The sequence below is a fragment of the Phyllopteryx taeniolatus genome, chromosome 12 (assembly GCF_024500385.1).
Source record: "Phyllopteryx taeniolatus isolate TA_2022b chromosome 12, UOR_Ptae_1.2, whole genome shotgun sequence".
Classification (NCBI taxonomy): Eukaryota; Metazoa; Chordata; class Actinopteri; order Syngnathiformes; family Syngnathidae; genus Phyllopteryx; species Phyllopteryx taeniolatus.
The window spans coordinates 19,787,753-19,804,425 of record NC_084513.1 but is presented as its reverse complement, the minus strand read 5'-3'; the positions used below and the strand labels follow the sequence as shown (position 1 = coordinate 19,804,425).

Here is a 16,673-nt window from a genome sequence, read left to right as displayed (position 1 = left end):
TGTAATGCATTACATTACTGGGAGAAAGTCTGTAAATCAATTATAGTTGCTTTTGCAAATTTGCATATTACAATTTTAGTTACATTTACAAAAATGTATGCAAAAGCTCAAATTTTTTTTTTCCATATCACGTCCTCCTCCTCAAGCGGAGGCTTGTGATTGGCTCTCTCTGGTCATGTGTTATTCTGCATGACTTATTTTTCCAAATAATGACCTTGAAGTTGCACGTTGGGGTGCCAATCTATTGGTTTGTCTTAGGTTTGGAATAAGTTAGACTCATAGTTACACTTTTGAATAAATAAAAGAACATTGACTTTTGAACAGTTTCGTATTTATAATTTTGGACTTTTTTTTTTTTTTATGGAACATTCACTTATCTGGGTTGTCATAAGAACCAGTATCTAAAATGTGCACATTTTTAATTAGGTCAACATGTTATGGTGGTTTTCCACATGCTGTACACTTAAGCAAAAAACATTTTATGATATATTTACATTTCATCATGTTTTGTTATAAGTTTATCATTTGTACAAAGAATGTGGTAAATTGCAAAATAAAGATCTATGGTTTTGATCCACTTTTATAGAAGAAGCATCCAAGGGTCCTGTTCATGCATTCATTCAAAATGAAAAATCATCAAAATGTAATTAGTTACTTTGAAAAAGTAATTGCCATAGTTACGCTACTATTATATTTTCAACAGTGTAACTGTAATTGCAACCAACTACATTTCCAAAGTCATCTTCCCAACACTGTTCATGTATATACTCACCTCAATTCATTTTATTGTCTTCAGCGGTACGGCCATGAGGAAACTTTGGCCCAAAGTGGGCGTCTTTGGCTCCGTGTCCTTCGCCTTCGGTTCGGTGTGGTGGTGGAGGCAGAGGAGCGCGGACGGCGGCTCCAAAGCGTCGCCCTACGAGCTCAAGCTGGTTCAAGTGCTGTTTCGACACGGCGCTCGGACGCCGCTTAAATCCATACCTGATGTGTTGGAGGTAAAATAGAACATTCAAACCATCGTGTCGGTTGCACGTGTTTGCTTGCTTGTCAGAAGGATGACTCAAAAACTACGATTACATAATGAGCTTTGCAGTTCCAGCATTTAAAAAAAAAACAAAAAAACATTTCCAATATTTGTCCATCATAAGGCTTTAACAATCGATTAATCTGTCGGTTACGTTTTCAATGACTGGGTTAAAAAAAATAATAGTCAGAAAATGGGCATAAATGGTGATAATTATTTTCCAAAGTAAAAGATGTTTCCAAATGTCTTATTTTGATGAAACACAAAGAGAATCAGTCTGCTTTATTATCATAATTATTTACTCAGAGGCTGAAATTCCAAAGCTTTGGACAATTTTAAGTTAAACAAGGTCTCTAAATGAGTACTCATTTACTAATTAGGGCTAATTGTTCACCTCTGCCATTATATTCTTTCTTTTCTGCTGAAAGGCACAATGGGTGCCCACCCTGTTGGAGCCTCCGGCCCACACGCACATCAACTACGTGGTCACGGACCTCGATGGGGGGCCCAGACCTCCATCTCCACTGGAGGACAGCTACAGGAAGAAGACGCTGAGCGTGAGTAGGTTTCTTTGTTCCGGTTGATGAACACTGCGGTAATGTTTCTTTTTACACTCACGTTCGAGTTACTCTTGTGTGTCGACCGTACAAGGGCGGCGTGTTCGCGGGTCAGCTGACCACTTTGGGCATGCAGCAACTGTTCGAGCTGGGCGAGAAGATGAGGAGAAGATACGTCCAGGAGGTTGCCTTCCTCAGTCCTACCTTCTGCCCCGATGAGGTCCAGTAAGTGAGGATTGGAGGAAGACGACGCCATTGAAATACAGTCAGCGGATTCTAATGTTGTTCATTATTTCCGATGCGAAGTGTGCGGTCGACCAACATTGTAAGGACCATCGAGTCTGCCAAGTGCCTGCTGGCAGGGCTCTTCCAGCAAAAACAAAAAGGTACACTCACTCACATGATCATTCCTTCTTCTCCAACATTTTTTCACTTTTTTCTTTTGCTTACATAGAAATGGTTCCCATATTAACAACGAATGCAGAGTCGGAAATCCTGTACCCCAACTACCACGGATGCCGGCTGCTCAGAACGCTCAGCGGGTTTGTACGACGACGCAAAAGCGGGAATTTTGTTTGGGTTATTTTTTTTATGTTTTATTTTTTTGGGGGGGTCAAACATGAACTGTGTTTGCACACCAGCGTGCGCCTCCAAGAGGTGGCCCTCCTGCCGGACATGGCGGCCGACCTGAAGAGGATCCGAAGCGAGCTGGGCATCATCGACAGACCGGACGTCGATTTCGTCCTCATCAGGGACGACATGGTCGCCAGAGAGGTGACGCTCGCTTAGCATTCTGGCTAACTGTTATCTAGTTGGGAAAAGTGATTGATGCAAACAGAACTCAAATTGAAGTTTTAAAAAGTAGAGTGTTAGTGAACCCTTATAAAGTCTGAAATCAAGTTTCATACTTATTTGATAACGAACAGGCTGAATGTTTTGTTGTTATTTCTAGCCCATATGGTCCACTCCTAATTAGACTTTACGCCGATCTGATCGGTGTTATCGGTATCGGCCGATAATTAGCATTTCATGCTGATCGGCTCCGCACTAGACATTTAACTCCGCGTCTTCGCTGTGTATGAATCCAAAAGCTAGTTTATTTTTTGCCTAGTCACGTGTCTTGTTGCGCATTACTGTAACTCTCTGACAGCCAATAGCGTTTTTTCAATCTTTTCAATGAAAAAAAAAAACGTCATCGGTGGGGGACTATTTTGCGGTGTCTCAGACAAACAATACGCAAGTTATTTGCAGTCTGTGCACAACTGAAGTATGTCGTGGGGAACGTCATCTAAATGCTTCAACACAACAAATTTGATCGAGCACCTGAAGAATGTACACGAGGAGCATGCCGCGTTCAAGCAACAGCATGGGAGGGGGGGGGGGGAGTAAAGTGTCAAAAAGACTCAAACTCTGCACCCGTCCATATAGCTGGGACAGTGAGAAAGTATGTCATTAACAGTATTTATTAAAGTAATTTAATTACAGTAAGTTAGCACCCATTATTTCTGTCATGTAATGTTGATTTGACCTAAAGTTATGTCAGTGGCCAATCCTTGAATGCCCCCTAGAGGTCATTGGTGTTTTAACTTTTGTCTAAAATGCTAGAGAGTAATTTGAGCTGGGAAGGACGGCTCCAGCACGCCCGCAAACCCTGTGAGGATAAGCTGTACAGAAGATGGTTGGATACAGTATACAGTACACAAGTATATACAATAAATGTAGTCATGTAAATAGACACATTGCGCCATCTTATCGTTTTTTTTTTTTTTTTAAACTTGCTGATCGGCCCCAAAAATCCTGATTGTGTAACGCCTACTCCTAATGTTTATATGTAGTGGAGAGGTCTTGATAGTCTTAAATTGGGTTATCACATCCCCCTTTTTTTTTTTTTAAGTACCCTTTAATTGGGGTAACAGTTGCACTGGGCGGAGCTGTGCACACTGCTGTCTGTTGATTGGACAGGGGAGAAAGGAAAAACAGATGCTTTGAGAAGCGTAATGTGATGACAAGTCATTGCAAACAATTCTACAAAAAATGTATCGCACTGAGAAAAAGAAATTACAATTTTGTGAATTTTTTATTAATATATAAACTAATTAATTTTCTACAATTTGCAGTTCTTGACTTCATCAAATTGTACACTGTCTACCAAGGTTGGACAGTTTCTCCTTTAATAGCACTCGTGTGTCCAAACATTTGACTGGTATTGCATGTAAAATGTTCCATTAAACATGTTTGCACAGCTATGCAGTTAAAAAGGGTTATGATGGCCCCCGTTTGAGCCATTTAAACAAATACAGTAAATTGAAAACCATTTAATGCAGCGTTGTTTTTTTCTCTCTTAATGGCAAATTCGAAGCTGTCTGCCTGTCCGCTATTCTGCGGTCACATAATTTACACAGCAATCACCATCCCGCCTAAAACCCTGCGCTACAAATGTTAGCATGATCACAATTTGCCTGATGTGAACATGGCAAACTGAAATGTGTCAGGGAACAAAAACTTACAGTCGTGACACAGCGTGTGTGTGTGCGTGTGTATTGTCAGGCTCACGGCCTGCCCTGCCCGCCCGTGCTCAACACGTGGAGAAGCCGAGTGGAGCGGAGAGCCGTGGACATGATGTTTTATTGCTACCAACCCAGCAAGAGGTCAGCCATTGTAACAATGAATGACTCCTATCACTCTTAATCAGAGTCAACAAGGACAGCGTGACACAATAATTGTGTACATGTGTGTCGACAGGGAGAACTTGCAGTTGTGCGTGGGACCTCTGCTGCACATGTTCTTATTTAACATTGACCAGAAGCTACAAGGCAGCTCATCAGAACCCAACAGGTTACACTTGCACCTTTCTTCATGACTGGAGTATTTACGAACTTTTCTTGGCAGGTTTAACAGGAGAGTTTGGGAAATACTGCAAAGCTGGACACCAGGACAATTTATTACCATTAAGGAAATGAATACAAACTTTGTTTTGCAAAGTTTTTTTTAACTGAAATGATCATTGCCACTTTTGGCAATACTATATACTCCCATAATTTCCGTGGATTCATGCCCATTGATGTCTTTAAATTCCCTTATATTCCAATTTTGTCATGGATTTCTTCCTACTGCCTTTAAATATCCTTATAACTCCATCTTTAAATTTCCATTACTATTGACTGCAGTTCCTGTATTTCTTTTCATTCCCATTTAATTATTGGATTCGCATTGACTGGAATGTATTCCTACCAATAATGTTAAATTCCTTGTATTCCCATTAATAATTTATTTAAATTCCCCTGTATTTCCACTGGCTCACATGAATTGTATTTCTGTTGTCTTTAAATTCCCTTGTTAATTCACATCCAATTCCCATGGATTTATCACCACTAAGTCTGTAACCTGTCATATCCCCATATTCTCATGTTTTCATAAGTAAGTTCTTTCCTGCCAAGAAAAACAAAAGTGAATTTCGAGATGCCTCCTTTTTGATGGACAACGATATTTTAATAAGCATTGATTTATTCCTATTAATGTTTTAAATTCCCTTATATTCCAGTTTATTCTACTAAATGTCATTTCGTGGGCGGCTTTGTCAAACAGGAAGTTGTTCTTGTACTCGGCCCACGACACCACGTTGATCCCGTGCCTGATGGCGCTGGGAATTTTCGACATGAAGTGGCCGCCGTACGCCGCGGACGTCACGCTGGAGCTTCATGAGCACCGGCGCACCAAGGAGGCGTTTGTCAAAGTGTCGTACATGGGCCAGGTAGGAACACGTCGACGGCACCGTCACGCACCCTGTTGTTCGTGACCGATCAAGTGCGTTTCCTTTCTCTAGGATCAACTTATTCCTGGCTGCAGGGGCCTCTACTGCCCCCTGCAGGAATTCCAGAAGGTGCTTTCAGCATACTCACTCGACATTGACCTTTACCGGTCGCTTTGCAACAGCACAGGAGACACGTCGAAACTCTGAACACATGCATGCTATTGTTGCCTTTACACATCATGTCCATATTAACTCTACTGTTTTGTTTATTTGGTTTTGCTGACAAACCGAATGTCACTTCATTCCTCAGGGGAAGACTTGTATGACCATTTTATACACAAATGAGGTTGTGTAAAACAGTCAGTTGCAGTGTGTTTATATGAAATAAAGATGATTCTGATGAACAAGCAGGAACAGAATCCTGTCCAAGTACTTTTTAGTATTAGATTCCAGTGTTAGTATTACACCACATAATCAATTATATAAAATGAATGAATGACCATCTTGAAGCAATGGAGGCAAAATGGAGAGCACTAGTACTTGTTGAGTCTCAAAAGAACTTTGTCGGTTACGGGAAGTTGAACACCTGCCAAATGGGAGTACAGAACAGTCAGGCTCTGTACTCCCAGGTAACAGGTATTGGGCAAAGGGCCACATTTGGTCACTTTGGGTCAAAATGGACACCCGATGAGCAATAAGAATAAACCTTGTCACACAGTGAAATCTCCAAAGTCTGAGGGTAACAAGGCAGGAAAGGTCAGAGACGAAAGAGGGGAGGTGCGAACACAGAAGGCAAAAAAGGTAAGGAAGCAAATAAATAAAAAATATAAAACAAATCTGTGGGAAGGAAGCAAAATATGGCGGGGGGAAAAACAAATGTAATAAAATTATATACGGGTGATTGAAAAGTACCTCCCTATTTTTAAGTACTTGTAATTTATTTATGAAATATAATTTTTACAAGAAATGAACATGAGAAGAAAGTGTATTGCATGGAGTTTTATTTGATATGGGCGACAGCATTAGCCACCAGTTTCTCAAGCTGCCTGGGAACCACATTAACTGATTTCACAAGGAACTCTTGTGGGATGGAAGACATAACTTCTCGTACTCGCCCTTCAAGTTCTTCCAAAGTCGTTGGTTTGGTAGAATAGACTTGCTCCTTTAATCATGGAACATACACAAAAAAATGGAGAAAAATATTATAACATGAATAAATTATAAGTATTTTAAAATAGGGAGTTACGTTTCAATCACCCTGTATATTTAAGTTTATACCTGCTTCTGGTCCTACGGGATCAATAAAGCATCACCTACCGACTGGTCATATTGTGCTGAGCAGCCAGATGCTTTCCTATGTCGCTGTAATTTCCATTTTCTGTTCTATGCCTATCATCACTCTTTGCCGTCACCGGTATCCTAAAAAAAAAAAAAGGGGGGGTTAATACCATTGGCGAGTAGCCAAGAGCCACAACATACTGTCCATCCACACGTACACGCAACGGACAAAATTTATATACCAAAACAATATCTTTTATTTGTAGTCCATCACCACAGCCCTGGTAGACTATTTGCACCAAAGCCAACGGAGAAACACATGACAAGCTTATACAACAGAGAAAAAGAGAGAGGAAGTCAACTGGATGGTAAAAAGCAGTGCGCGTTTACATTGGCGTCTCGCTCGCGGCCTCGCTTTTGATATCGTTACACCAGATCTAGCTAACTCTATTTCTATGTTACCTGACATACCTCGATTCGGCATCAAGCCCACTCCACTCTGAGGACCCTTGGAGGGAGGGGGGAGGGATTATTGCTGTGGGAATGATTTACCCAGAGTCAACAAGAGTCAAAAAACAACAACCCCCCCCCCGCCCCCCCAAAAAAAACAAAAGTAAAAACAGGAACAAGAACACACATAGCACATCTGGGTATTAGCAATAGGATTCACGCTGGCTAAAGAAGTCCTGGAAGTTTTGGAGCACAACTTGTAATCATGTGTTAATTGTGTGCTGCAAAGACCCCCACCCCCCACACACTTCATGTGGTTAAAAAGAAAAAGAAGACGCTTCCGGCAGACAGTCCATGTTTGTGCTTTTTGTCTTTTTTTTTTTTTTTCTTTTTTTTAATAATACTATTATCTTAATGAGGTCATAGTTTGGTTTGTTATACACTGGAGTTAACAAAGGAAATTAAAATAGACTAATATTCGAATAGCCCACCAATGGTAAACAGTACAGTATGTTTTTAAGGGGATGGGGGGGGCGCTCCCCCCCGGCCCCCCAAGTAAAGTCGGGTAAGAGGAGTCGAGAGGTCACTGATAGAATGCCTATACACACACACGCTCATACCACACACGCTCACATATATACTGTACAGAAACAGTCAAAAACAATGGAGACAACGTGTAATTCCACCCAAGACCTCACAAAGCACTAATTCTTCTCGATCCTGTTCCTGTTCGATCCTGTTCCATACCGCATCCATTATTTTTTTGTTTTGTTCTTAATTCGGGGAAGAGGAAAAGAAAGCTAACATATACTGTCATCTTTGATGTCCAACTCCTCATGATAAGTCCCCAAAAAACACAAAAACTTTGCACAACAATTCCATACATTCTGAAGTTCGTAAGTCCAAATTGTTCTTGTGGCAAAAAGTACTCCCACTTCCATTGGGAAAAAGTCCCCGCAGTCCACGAGCGTGACGTGACAGGGCGTCTCCGTTCAGTTGATTCCGGGGTACATCCACTTTGTTTGGATAATACTTCCTCACTTAGCGCCTCCCACGTACAAAGACCCCAAAGTCCCAGAACATTCTGGATACAAAGTTTCCCCGATTAGAACATTCCAGGGCCCGGACTGAAGCCCATGTCCATGTCACGCGGCCTCATCTGCCCCCCCATCATCATTGTCTGCTGCGGGGGGCCGCCCATGCCCTGCAGTGACATCATCATGTTAGGGGAGCCAACCGGTCCGGGGTGGGCCATTTGCCGCCCCTGCATCATTCCCCCGGGACCACCCGGGGACATCATCCGGGGTTGGTGGCCCATCATGCCTTGGCCCATGAACCCCGGGGGGCGCATGGGGTTTTGGCCAGGGTTGCCTATTGGCATGTCTTGGGGGCCCATCCCCCCACCGGGCACCCCCGGCATCCCACCCATCCCCTGCATGGGCATTCCCATTCTCGGAGGGCCGTCGCTCATCATGGCCTGCATGGGGAAGCCGGAGGGGTGCGGCGGTTTGCCTCCAGGGTTGTCTCCTCCGCCACGAGGGAAGTAGGACAAAGTCTGGCTGGGTTTTTCCGACGGGATAATCCTGGATAGGTCGAACTCGGGAATGCCGGACGCTCCCGGCCGCATCACCTCGTGAAGGTCCGCCTCGCTGAACCCGCCTTGCATGTTGTTGAACTCTGGTCCGCCGGGGGTGTTTGGCTTGCACATGCCTCCGTCCGGCCCTCCCCCGTGAGGCATGTTCCCCATCCGTCCTCCCATTGGCCCTCCTTCTACCTGGAAGCCCATGGGATGACCGGGGAAACCTTGGTGCCCGGGCCCGTTGTGCGGGGAGAAAGGGCCCTGCTGAGACGGGGACTGGGTAAGCGGGTAACCCTGGTTTCGGTGGGGGTAACCCAGACGTCCCTGGGGCATCATTTGTGGGTTGGCCATCCCGGGGTCTTGTGGGTTAGGGGGGATCATCATGCCGTGAGGAATCATACCAGGGCCCATGTTAGGGGCATTAGGAGAGGGCATTTGTGGTGGCATTCCGTGTGAGAGGGGCTGGGATCCCATTGGGTTCATACCTAGTGGGCTGAGGGCTGGCATGGGTCCAGAGTTACCAGGGCCCATCATTCGGGGATTGCCTTGGTGGTTCATCGGCATACCTTATGAACACACACAAAATATATGATACTTAATACAAATCTATTTCTATTAGAATAATACACTCTCCTGTGCTGTGAGAGATAATCAGGAAATTATGAAAGTTTACTTTCTTGGTACAAAAACTATTTATTCACTATGAATGTATCTTTATTTATGCCAGTGACGTATAGTGACAGGCAGAACAATGAATCGCTCTTCCACTAGATAGCAGAATTTACATAATAAAACTGCAGATTCACCTGTCGCCATTTAAGTAATGGCACTTACACACTAAGTTGAGATGAGCTTATAATTATTTCAGGATACAGTGAACCCCCCATTTATCGTGACAGATACATTCCAGACCCACCCAGAATAGGTGAAAATCTGCAATGTCACGCGACTATATACACATTACATATATATATATATATATATACATATATATACATATACACACACACACACACACACACACATACATACATACACACACACACAACATAGATATACATACACACACGCTGTTGTTCTACTGAAACGTTACCATTGTTGTTGACTGAAGGCAGGTTAGGGGAGCGCGCCGGGGGCGAGTCATCATCTGAGCTGGCGACAGTCTTGATGGCGTCATGGTAGAGCGGCGTGGAACTGGGCATGGCGAACTTAGACATGCGCGACATCATGATGGAAAGCGGGTTCTGGGAGAGTGTGGGCTCGGGCGGGATGGTGTAAGGGCTGCCCGTCGGCACGTTGCCTGGGAGGGACATGGGGCCGGACGGTGCGCCGGATGAAGGCGGGGCAGAGGCAGGGCCATTACCACCTGCGAGGTGGGAGTACAAAAACAGAATAAAACTTTGAGATTTGCTGGCATTTGGGACAATGTGTGGTAAACTGTATCACCACAAGATGGAGCCAGGCGACTGCATTCCCAAAATACAAATGGGTGACATTGGCAGTGTACTTATAATTGTCTGGAAACAGAATCAGTCATATAGTGTATTTTATTATATCTTGGAAACTTATATTTTATAGATAATTTCTGTAAACTGCACAGTAGTCTAGTGGTAAGTATGTCTTCCTCACGGTATTAAAGCTCTGGGTTCAAAAAAAAAAATAATTCATCATGGATCCCCGCTAGGCGGACGACTGGTTAGCACATCTGCCTCACAGTTCTGAGGACCGGGGTTCAAATCCCGGCCCCGCCTGTGTGGAATTTGCATGTTCTCCCCGTGCCTGGGTGGGTTTCCTCCGGGGCACTCCGGTTTCTTCCCACATCCCCAAAAACATGCATTAATTGGAGACTCTAAATTGCCCGTAGGTGTGACTGTGAGTGCGACTGGTTGTTTGTTTGTATGTGCCCTGCGATTGGCTGGCAACCAGTTCAGGGTGTACCCCGCCTCCTGCCCGATGACAGCTGGGATAGGCTCCAGCACGTCCGCGACCCTAGTGAGAAGAAGCGGCTCAGAAAAGGGATGGATGGATCCCCGCCATACGCGGGGGATAGGGAGTTGGACCAGGCCGGACCGCGAATAGCGAAAATCCGCTAATAATTGACGCTCATTATAATTGCATTTTGGGGGCGGGGATAGACTTTTTTTAAACCCCAAAAATTCTTGAATAAGCGGGGATAACCCGCCAATAAGCGTTTTTAGGGTTAGTTCCCCCAAATAAAAAAAATAAAAACGATGAGAAAATTTGAAAACAAATCCGCGAAAAGGTGACTCGGCGGGTGTCACGTGGGGGGTCTACTGTATATTCTATTATAAATATACATATGGATATATATATAGTATTGGCACGATGTCATTGTTTGTATCCTAGTGCCCAAATTCAGAGGTTTTCTTGAAAACCAAAAATCATTAGGAAAAGTGTACTATACCTTGCTCCATGTTCCCCATCATGTTTGGTGAGGTGAGACTGAGGGGGGGCTTGCCACCTTGTTGTGGCACTCCAGGACTCTGCATGGGCGGCTTCGGCGAGGAGGCCCATCCCGGCGAGGGGTTAGGAAGAGAAGGAGACCTCATGTGAACGGGGGAGGCTCCCGCCGATCCCATCATGGAGTGCGGTGACTTCATTGGCGCAGACGATGGGGGTGCTGGAGGGGCCTGGGGGCCCGTGGGACCCGTGAGCATGCCAGCTAGCTGGGATGGTGTCTGGGGTGATTTGAGGTTTCCGGAGGGCGAGCCCATCATAGGTGACTGCACCTGCCTCAGAGGTGGGGACTTTAGTGGGTTGACGTTAGGAGAGTTGCTCCCACCTGCTTGAACATTCAGATCTGCTGGCTTGCGCCCTCTTTGGCCCTGTGGAGGGCCAGAATTGGGGGGGAGGTGGTTCATGCGACCATTGCCTCCCGTTGGTGTTGCTCTGTGTTCTGGGCCAAACGGTTGCTCTCCATGTGGGCCTCTCATTCCTCCGGGACCCCCTGGGAAAGGTCGCCCAGGCCCCATAGGAAAATCTCCAGGTTGCGGCTGCTCAGGGAAGGGCGGCCCTTGCATTGCCCTGCCCTGCGCAGCCATGTTTTCCATGGGAGGGCCTCCTCTCATTCTCATTATCTCATCTGGACTCAAGTTCATTGGAGGATCTCGTAGCTTGGAAGGGTGCATGTGAGGTCCTGGCCCAGGACCAGGCCCCATGCCGAACTCGGGACCCATTTCTCGACCGCCCATTCCCTGGAGCCTTGACGATGGACTCATAGGACCGTCACCAGGCATTCTTGGAAACATACCCATGCCATTACCGGGTTCCATTCCACCTCTTTGGTGGCCGTGGCCCATCATCCTTTGCATGTCCATCATCATACCAGGGGGAAGGCCCTTCTCTCCGCCCATACCTTGGTGGAACATTGCTTCTTGGACTGACTGAGGGTTTGGGAAGCGCTCCCCTCGACCACCCGGGCCAGAAAACATGGCCCCCGGACCACCAGGAAACCCTCGTGCATCTCCCATACGAGGTGGCATGTCGTCAGGCCACCCCATTCCGGGCCGCGGGGGGCCCTCCATCTCAGGATTGATCATTCCTGAGAAGCCAGGCATCCTCTGCATATGAGGGGGAATGCCTCTTGGACCAGGGCCAGGGCCCATGCCCATGCGTTCTGGGTAAGGGTCTTGTGGCCCACTTGGTCCTCCCCACATCTCTCCTGGGCCCATCTGATAGGGCGGTGGAGGTCCTCGTATCATGGCACGTGGACCATGGGGGTGCATCATCATGTCTGGAGGAAGTGGCCGGTGTTGCATTTCTTGTTTCTTCCTCTTCTCCTCATAAAACTCCTGCTGTAACTTCAACCACGCCACCTGTTCTGGGGTCATTTGATCACCGTCTCCACAGCCACCCGGGCCTCCCATGTGAGGACCCATTTCATCCTGCGGAAAAGGGGGCATGTCTCTGGGACCGTGAGGAGGTCCAAAGGGTGGCCCTTGTGGGCGAGGTCCTCCTGGCCCACCTGGTGGTCCAAGGCTTTGAGATTGTGCAATCATGGCCTGCAAAGGGCCTGGCTCAGACCTCCGGGGAGGACAGTCAGGGCCTCCGTCGTGGGGCCCACCGTGGGACTGTGGAGGCCCAGGGGGTGGTGCGTCGCGGTCATCTGGGAAAAGCATGCGCTGGATGTCTCGCAATGTCTGCAGTGAGCGCTGGCGATGCTCCAACTGTTCTTGGGACAGACCCTCTGTATTGGCCTCCATATTTAAAAGCTCCTGAGCCAACTGTTGCTGCTGTTGCTGAGGCGTCAGGCCCGGTCCCCCGGGGCCTACGCCCTGCCCTACGTCACCTGCTGTGGGAGCGTTGAGGCCTGCCTCAGGTTGGCTCATGGGTGTCTGGTCATTAGGGCCTGCGTTGTTGCTGGGGCTACTGCTGGGAAGATTTTTTGATTCAATGCCTTGGGTGGATGAGCCATCCTGTGGAAGAATGCCAGACTGGCTTCCCTGGTTTGTGGACTGGGGCGGGGCTGGCTCTGCCATGCCCGTTAAGGACGGCTTGGATCCAGGCAGGTGGCTCTGATCTAGGCCATGGGACGGCGTTTGCTGGGAAGGCTTGGAGTCATTTCGGAGGGTGTTTGCGGCATTGTTCTTTAATAAAATAAGGTGGGGAAAAAAGAACAAAAACATGATTAGAGAGGTGAAGATGTTTATCTGTGATAAATGTAGGTGAATATTAGCAAGTCTTTACCAGGAGGAGGTGAGCTTTGTCTTTGCCGTTGGAGATGTTTTTCATGTGGAAGGTGATGATGTTTTCTGTATGGCCAGTCAAAACTGCATCAGCTGCCCTGAAGTCAAGAAGGAAAACAGATACAGTATCAGCAAGCAGAAACAACCATTTATCATTTGTATTCAATTGGCAGCAGATATGACAGTGACCACGATGTCGAGATCAGAAAACAGCAACTACAGTACTTTATACGCACACCCTCGGAAAGAGGTTAGTGTGGTGAAATACATGGTCTTTACTGGCGTCAGGCTTTCATTTCCATTTGCTTCTGTTTAATCGATATAATTGTTAACACTCTTGTTCAACTCTTCCTTGTTTTCCACAGCACCAAAAAAGTGAAGCACAACAGCGATTTCTCGTTCCCGCCACTAATGCCCCAACACACACTTTCTGAGAAGGAATAGTGTTATTGCAAGTTTCCTTACTTGTTAGCCATCTCTGTGGTGAAGACATAGACTAGTTTGGAGCCTGGTTTCTGGCCACTCGCAGGTTCCGTCGTGGAGCCCTGGCCTCCCAGTAAATTGTGGGAGGGTGTGGATGAGCGGCTGAGACCAGCGTTGGAGGTAGAATGGGTGACAGAATCTGGCGGCTTCACGTCACTGGAGTTACAGTCTGCGGGAAGACAAGGACGAGACAACGCAGCTTTAGGAGGTGTTGCAGTGCAGTCACGCGTGGAATTGATCAACGGTTGGACCACTAACACATGCTCGGAAGCACACTTACTGAAGAATCCTTTGTCATCTTCGTCACTTTCTCCCCCGGAGCACCAGTCGGCTCCACTGTAAGGCTGCCTCCTCTCCGCCACACACATCCTTTTCACTCTGCTACTGTCTGCGCAAACACACAAAACCAAAAGTGGTCTTACACATGGCACTGTAAGTTACAATGAGAGGCAGGCATGTGTATATACTATAAGTACTGTCCGCTGTCGAAGCGTCCTTGGGCAAGACACTGAACCCTGATTTGCTCCCAGTGGGCCTGGTAGTGCCTTGCATGGCAACAGCCGCCCATTAGTGTATAAATGTGTGTCAATGTGTGAGCAAAGCGCTTTGGGCACAGTGATAGTGTAGTTAAAGTGCTATATAAGTGCACTCCATTCACCATTTCTTGGTTGTTGAAAGGTAGGTTCAACAACCAAGAAGAGTCCTGTTGCCTCGATTCAACTCTTGCACATTACCTAGACGTAGATGATTGAGAATCTAAACAGACCGGAAACAAGCGAAGGACATTACAGGGGAAGTTCCGTTGCTACGGCGGCAACGTAACTCGAATTTGTACATGTGACGTAGTCCATCATTAACCTACGCTAATGCAGCAGTAAAGTTAGTCGGTAAATATTTGTGTGGAAAACTATTTTAGGCAATAAATATAAAACAATCAAATGACAAACAGAAAGTGCTGTAACTGACCTTGCCTTCTTGTGCCATGTGACAACATGTTCTTAGGCCGCTGCGTGAACTAGTTCCTTGTCGGCCGTTTGTAACCTCAAAACGGCAGTAAAGCACAAAGCGAAGAACTTTCGTAAAGTGAGGACCAACTAGAAATGTACTTGTCCAAATAGAATGCTTGGTCGCAGATAACGTTATATGCTACTGATTACCTTAAATTGTTTATATTGTATATGTGGACCCTAAAAGTTGTTTAACAAACAATCCGGTTCCAATACTTTAGTCAACTCAAGAGCATTCAATTTCTCCGTCGTTAATTTCCATTTCCTTTAATTTACTCTGGATGTAGCTACACTCCTAATAGCTAATGTCACACTGTTCTACATTAGACACCAAACTTGTTGAAACTCAGTCAACAGCAAGGCCAAGCAGTGCAATTGCTTCAAGAATGCAATTAATCAACAATTCACTTCAAGATCGATTAATTTATTATTATGTCCATCCCCAAAAAGAGATCATGCCTATAGCTACTAGACTTGGGGGTCATCATGAGTTACAGACAAAAAAAGCATTCAAGCATTGCAGATTTTGTTCTGTTCTTTCAGCGGTGAGCAGTTAAAACCATTACAAAGAAAGATGGCATAATCTCCCTATGAAATCATAGGTGCTGACAGCAAATCTTTACAAGGCCTCTGAGTAATACTGGCCTCTGAAACCTGGTCAACATGAATCAAGCGGCAGTTATAAGATGCCTTACCTTTCTCGTCACTCGTGGGCGTTCCGCTCTCCGGCTGTTCGAACGATTCCACCGATGTGCTTCGCTCCCTTTTCACTTTCACTTTGGAGCTGGTGCCGGAGGTCAAGCTCTGGCCATTCTTCAGCCCGATGCCCCCTGCCACGCTTTGTGCTCCTTTGGCACCCAGAGTCTTGGGATCACAGGGCGAGGGCTGCGATTGGCTGCCAGCGCTCCCTGGTTTACCCTGATTGGGCATTTTAGAGTCCATCTGGGAGGCAGTGGAGGGGGACATGACGGGAGGTGAGCGTACCATGGCCTCCGTCTTAGGTTTAGGGCTTACGCAAAGGAACACACAAAGAAAAACAATGTGAAAGTAATATTCAGGATTTTTTTTGTTTTTTTTTTTACATTAAGCCAAATATTTAGTTCAGTTATGCATGAACAACAAAACGGGAAAAAAGAAAGGAAATCCCTTCAGTCAAACAATTCAGAATTGACAATTCTCAGGTAAAACACACCTCCAAAGTCTCACAAAGCCACAAGGCTTCTTCCTTTGTACCATCAGTATCACAGGATTAACTCCCCATGTTGTTTTTTCTTCTGCTTCATGTGCCGTTTTTGCGGGAGGACAGGGGCAGAGCGTGATTTGCGTTTTTCTGCATTATGTCCATATCAACACCAACACTGAAAAAATGCCGAATTGAGGGATGAAGTTGACCCAACAATTTTATGCCTTCTTCGGTTGTCTGTTTTCACATTTTTGTCAACAAATAAAAATGAGACGTAAATGCCTGCAAGAAACAGCTACAGGTATATTAATTTTACAAATGTACTCTACTGGATTAAAAAAACGAAGAAGCTCTAAACCACTGAAACATTATGCACATTTAATTCAGTGATTCCTTCCTGTACCACTAAAGAGAGGCCGCATATGACTGGTGGGACTTTTATCACAAATTGCGTACTGCTGATCTAGGTGAATATGATTACTTTTAGAAATTGAAGGGAAAGTATAAATATATACCCTTGACACATTTTTTATTTTAGCTGACTAAATGTCCAACTGTAATCTTATGGTATTCTGTCAACCAAAACTAGACTAAACCTAAAACAATCTAAATGACAAAATGATGACTAAACCTAAATTAAAAAAATGTAGTCAAA

The 16,673-nt window shown here is 45.6% G+C and overlaps 2 protein-coding genes across 11 annotated transcripts in view; one reads left to right on the top strand and one right to left on the bottom strand.

The window, feature by feature from the left end:
• Positions 1-806: 806 nt before the first annotated feature.
• Positions 807-5,751, top strand: acp6 (acid phosphatase 6, lysophosphatidic). Its single transcript, XM_061793499.1, has 10 exons — positions 807-995; positions 1,453-1,581; positions 1,676-1,806; positions 1,888-1,967; positions 2,036-2,123; positions 2,223-2,355; positions 4,129-4,229; positions 4,324-4,416; positions 5,167-5,332; positions 5,405-5,751. The coding sequence occupies exons 1-10, from the start codon at positions 807-809 to the stop codon at positions 5,537-5,539; spliced, it is 1,245 nt and encodes a 414-aa protein (XP_061649483.1). The 3' UTR covers positions 5,540-5,751.
• A 565-nt stretch (positions 5,752-6,316) lies between these two features.
• The window catches only part of bcl9 (BCL9 transcription coactivator), a 43,983-nt gene continuing 33,626 nt past the window's right edge, over positions 6,317-16,673 (bottom strand). For 3 of the 10 annotated variants that reach the window (XR_009791265.1, XR_009791261.1, XR_009791264.1), the window contains exons 4-11: positions 15,531-15,844; positions 14,109-14,216; positions 13,811-13,997; positions 13,347-13,443; positions 11,065-13,246; positions 9,733-10,005; positions 6,853-9,205; positions 6,317-6,751 (exon numbers count right to left, since the gene is read on the bottom strand). Coding sequence is in view for 1 of the 10 variants with exons in the window: in XM_061793497.1 (XP_061649481.1) it covers positions 8,166-9,205; positions 9,733-10,005; positions 11,065-13,246; positions 13,347-13,443; positions 13,811-13,997; positions 14,109-14,216; positions 15,531-15,844 (4,201 nt within the window). In the remaining 9 variants the exon portion in view is untranslated. Of the gene's footprint in view, positions 6,752-6,843; positions 9,206-9,732; positions 10,006-11,064; positions 13,247-13,346; positions 13,444-13,810; positions 13,998-14,108; positions 14,217-14,794; positions 14,870-15,530; positions 15,845-16,673 lie in introns of those variants that run through there. The other 7 variants (XR_009791263.1, XR_009791262.1, XR_009791266.1 and 4 more) reach the window with 7 other exon arrangements.

What these genes read in the sequence shown, in the direction of transcription:
- acp6 (XM_061793499.1), top strand. Translation starts at nt 807, where the DNA reads ATGAGGAAACTTTGGCCCAAAGTGGGCGTCTTTGGCTCCGTGTCCTTC. An exon ending in ACAGGAAGAAGACGCTGAGC is followed by an intron (nt 1,582 to 1,675) that starts GTGAGTAGGTTT and finishes CGACCGTACAAG; the next exon opens with GGCGGCGTGTTCGCGGGTCA. An exon ending in ACGACATGGTCGCCAGAGAG is followed by an intron (nt 2,356 to 4,128) that starts GTGACGCTCGCT and finishes GTGTATTGTCAG; the next exon opens with GCTCACGGCCTGCCCTGCCC.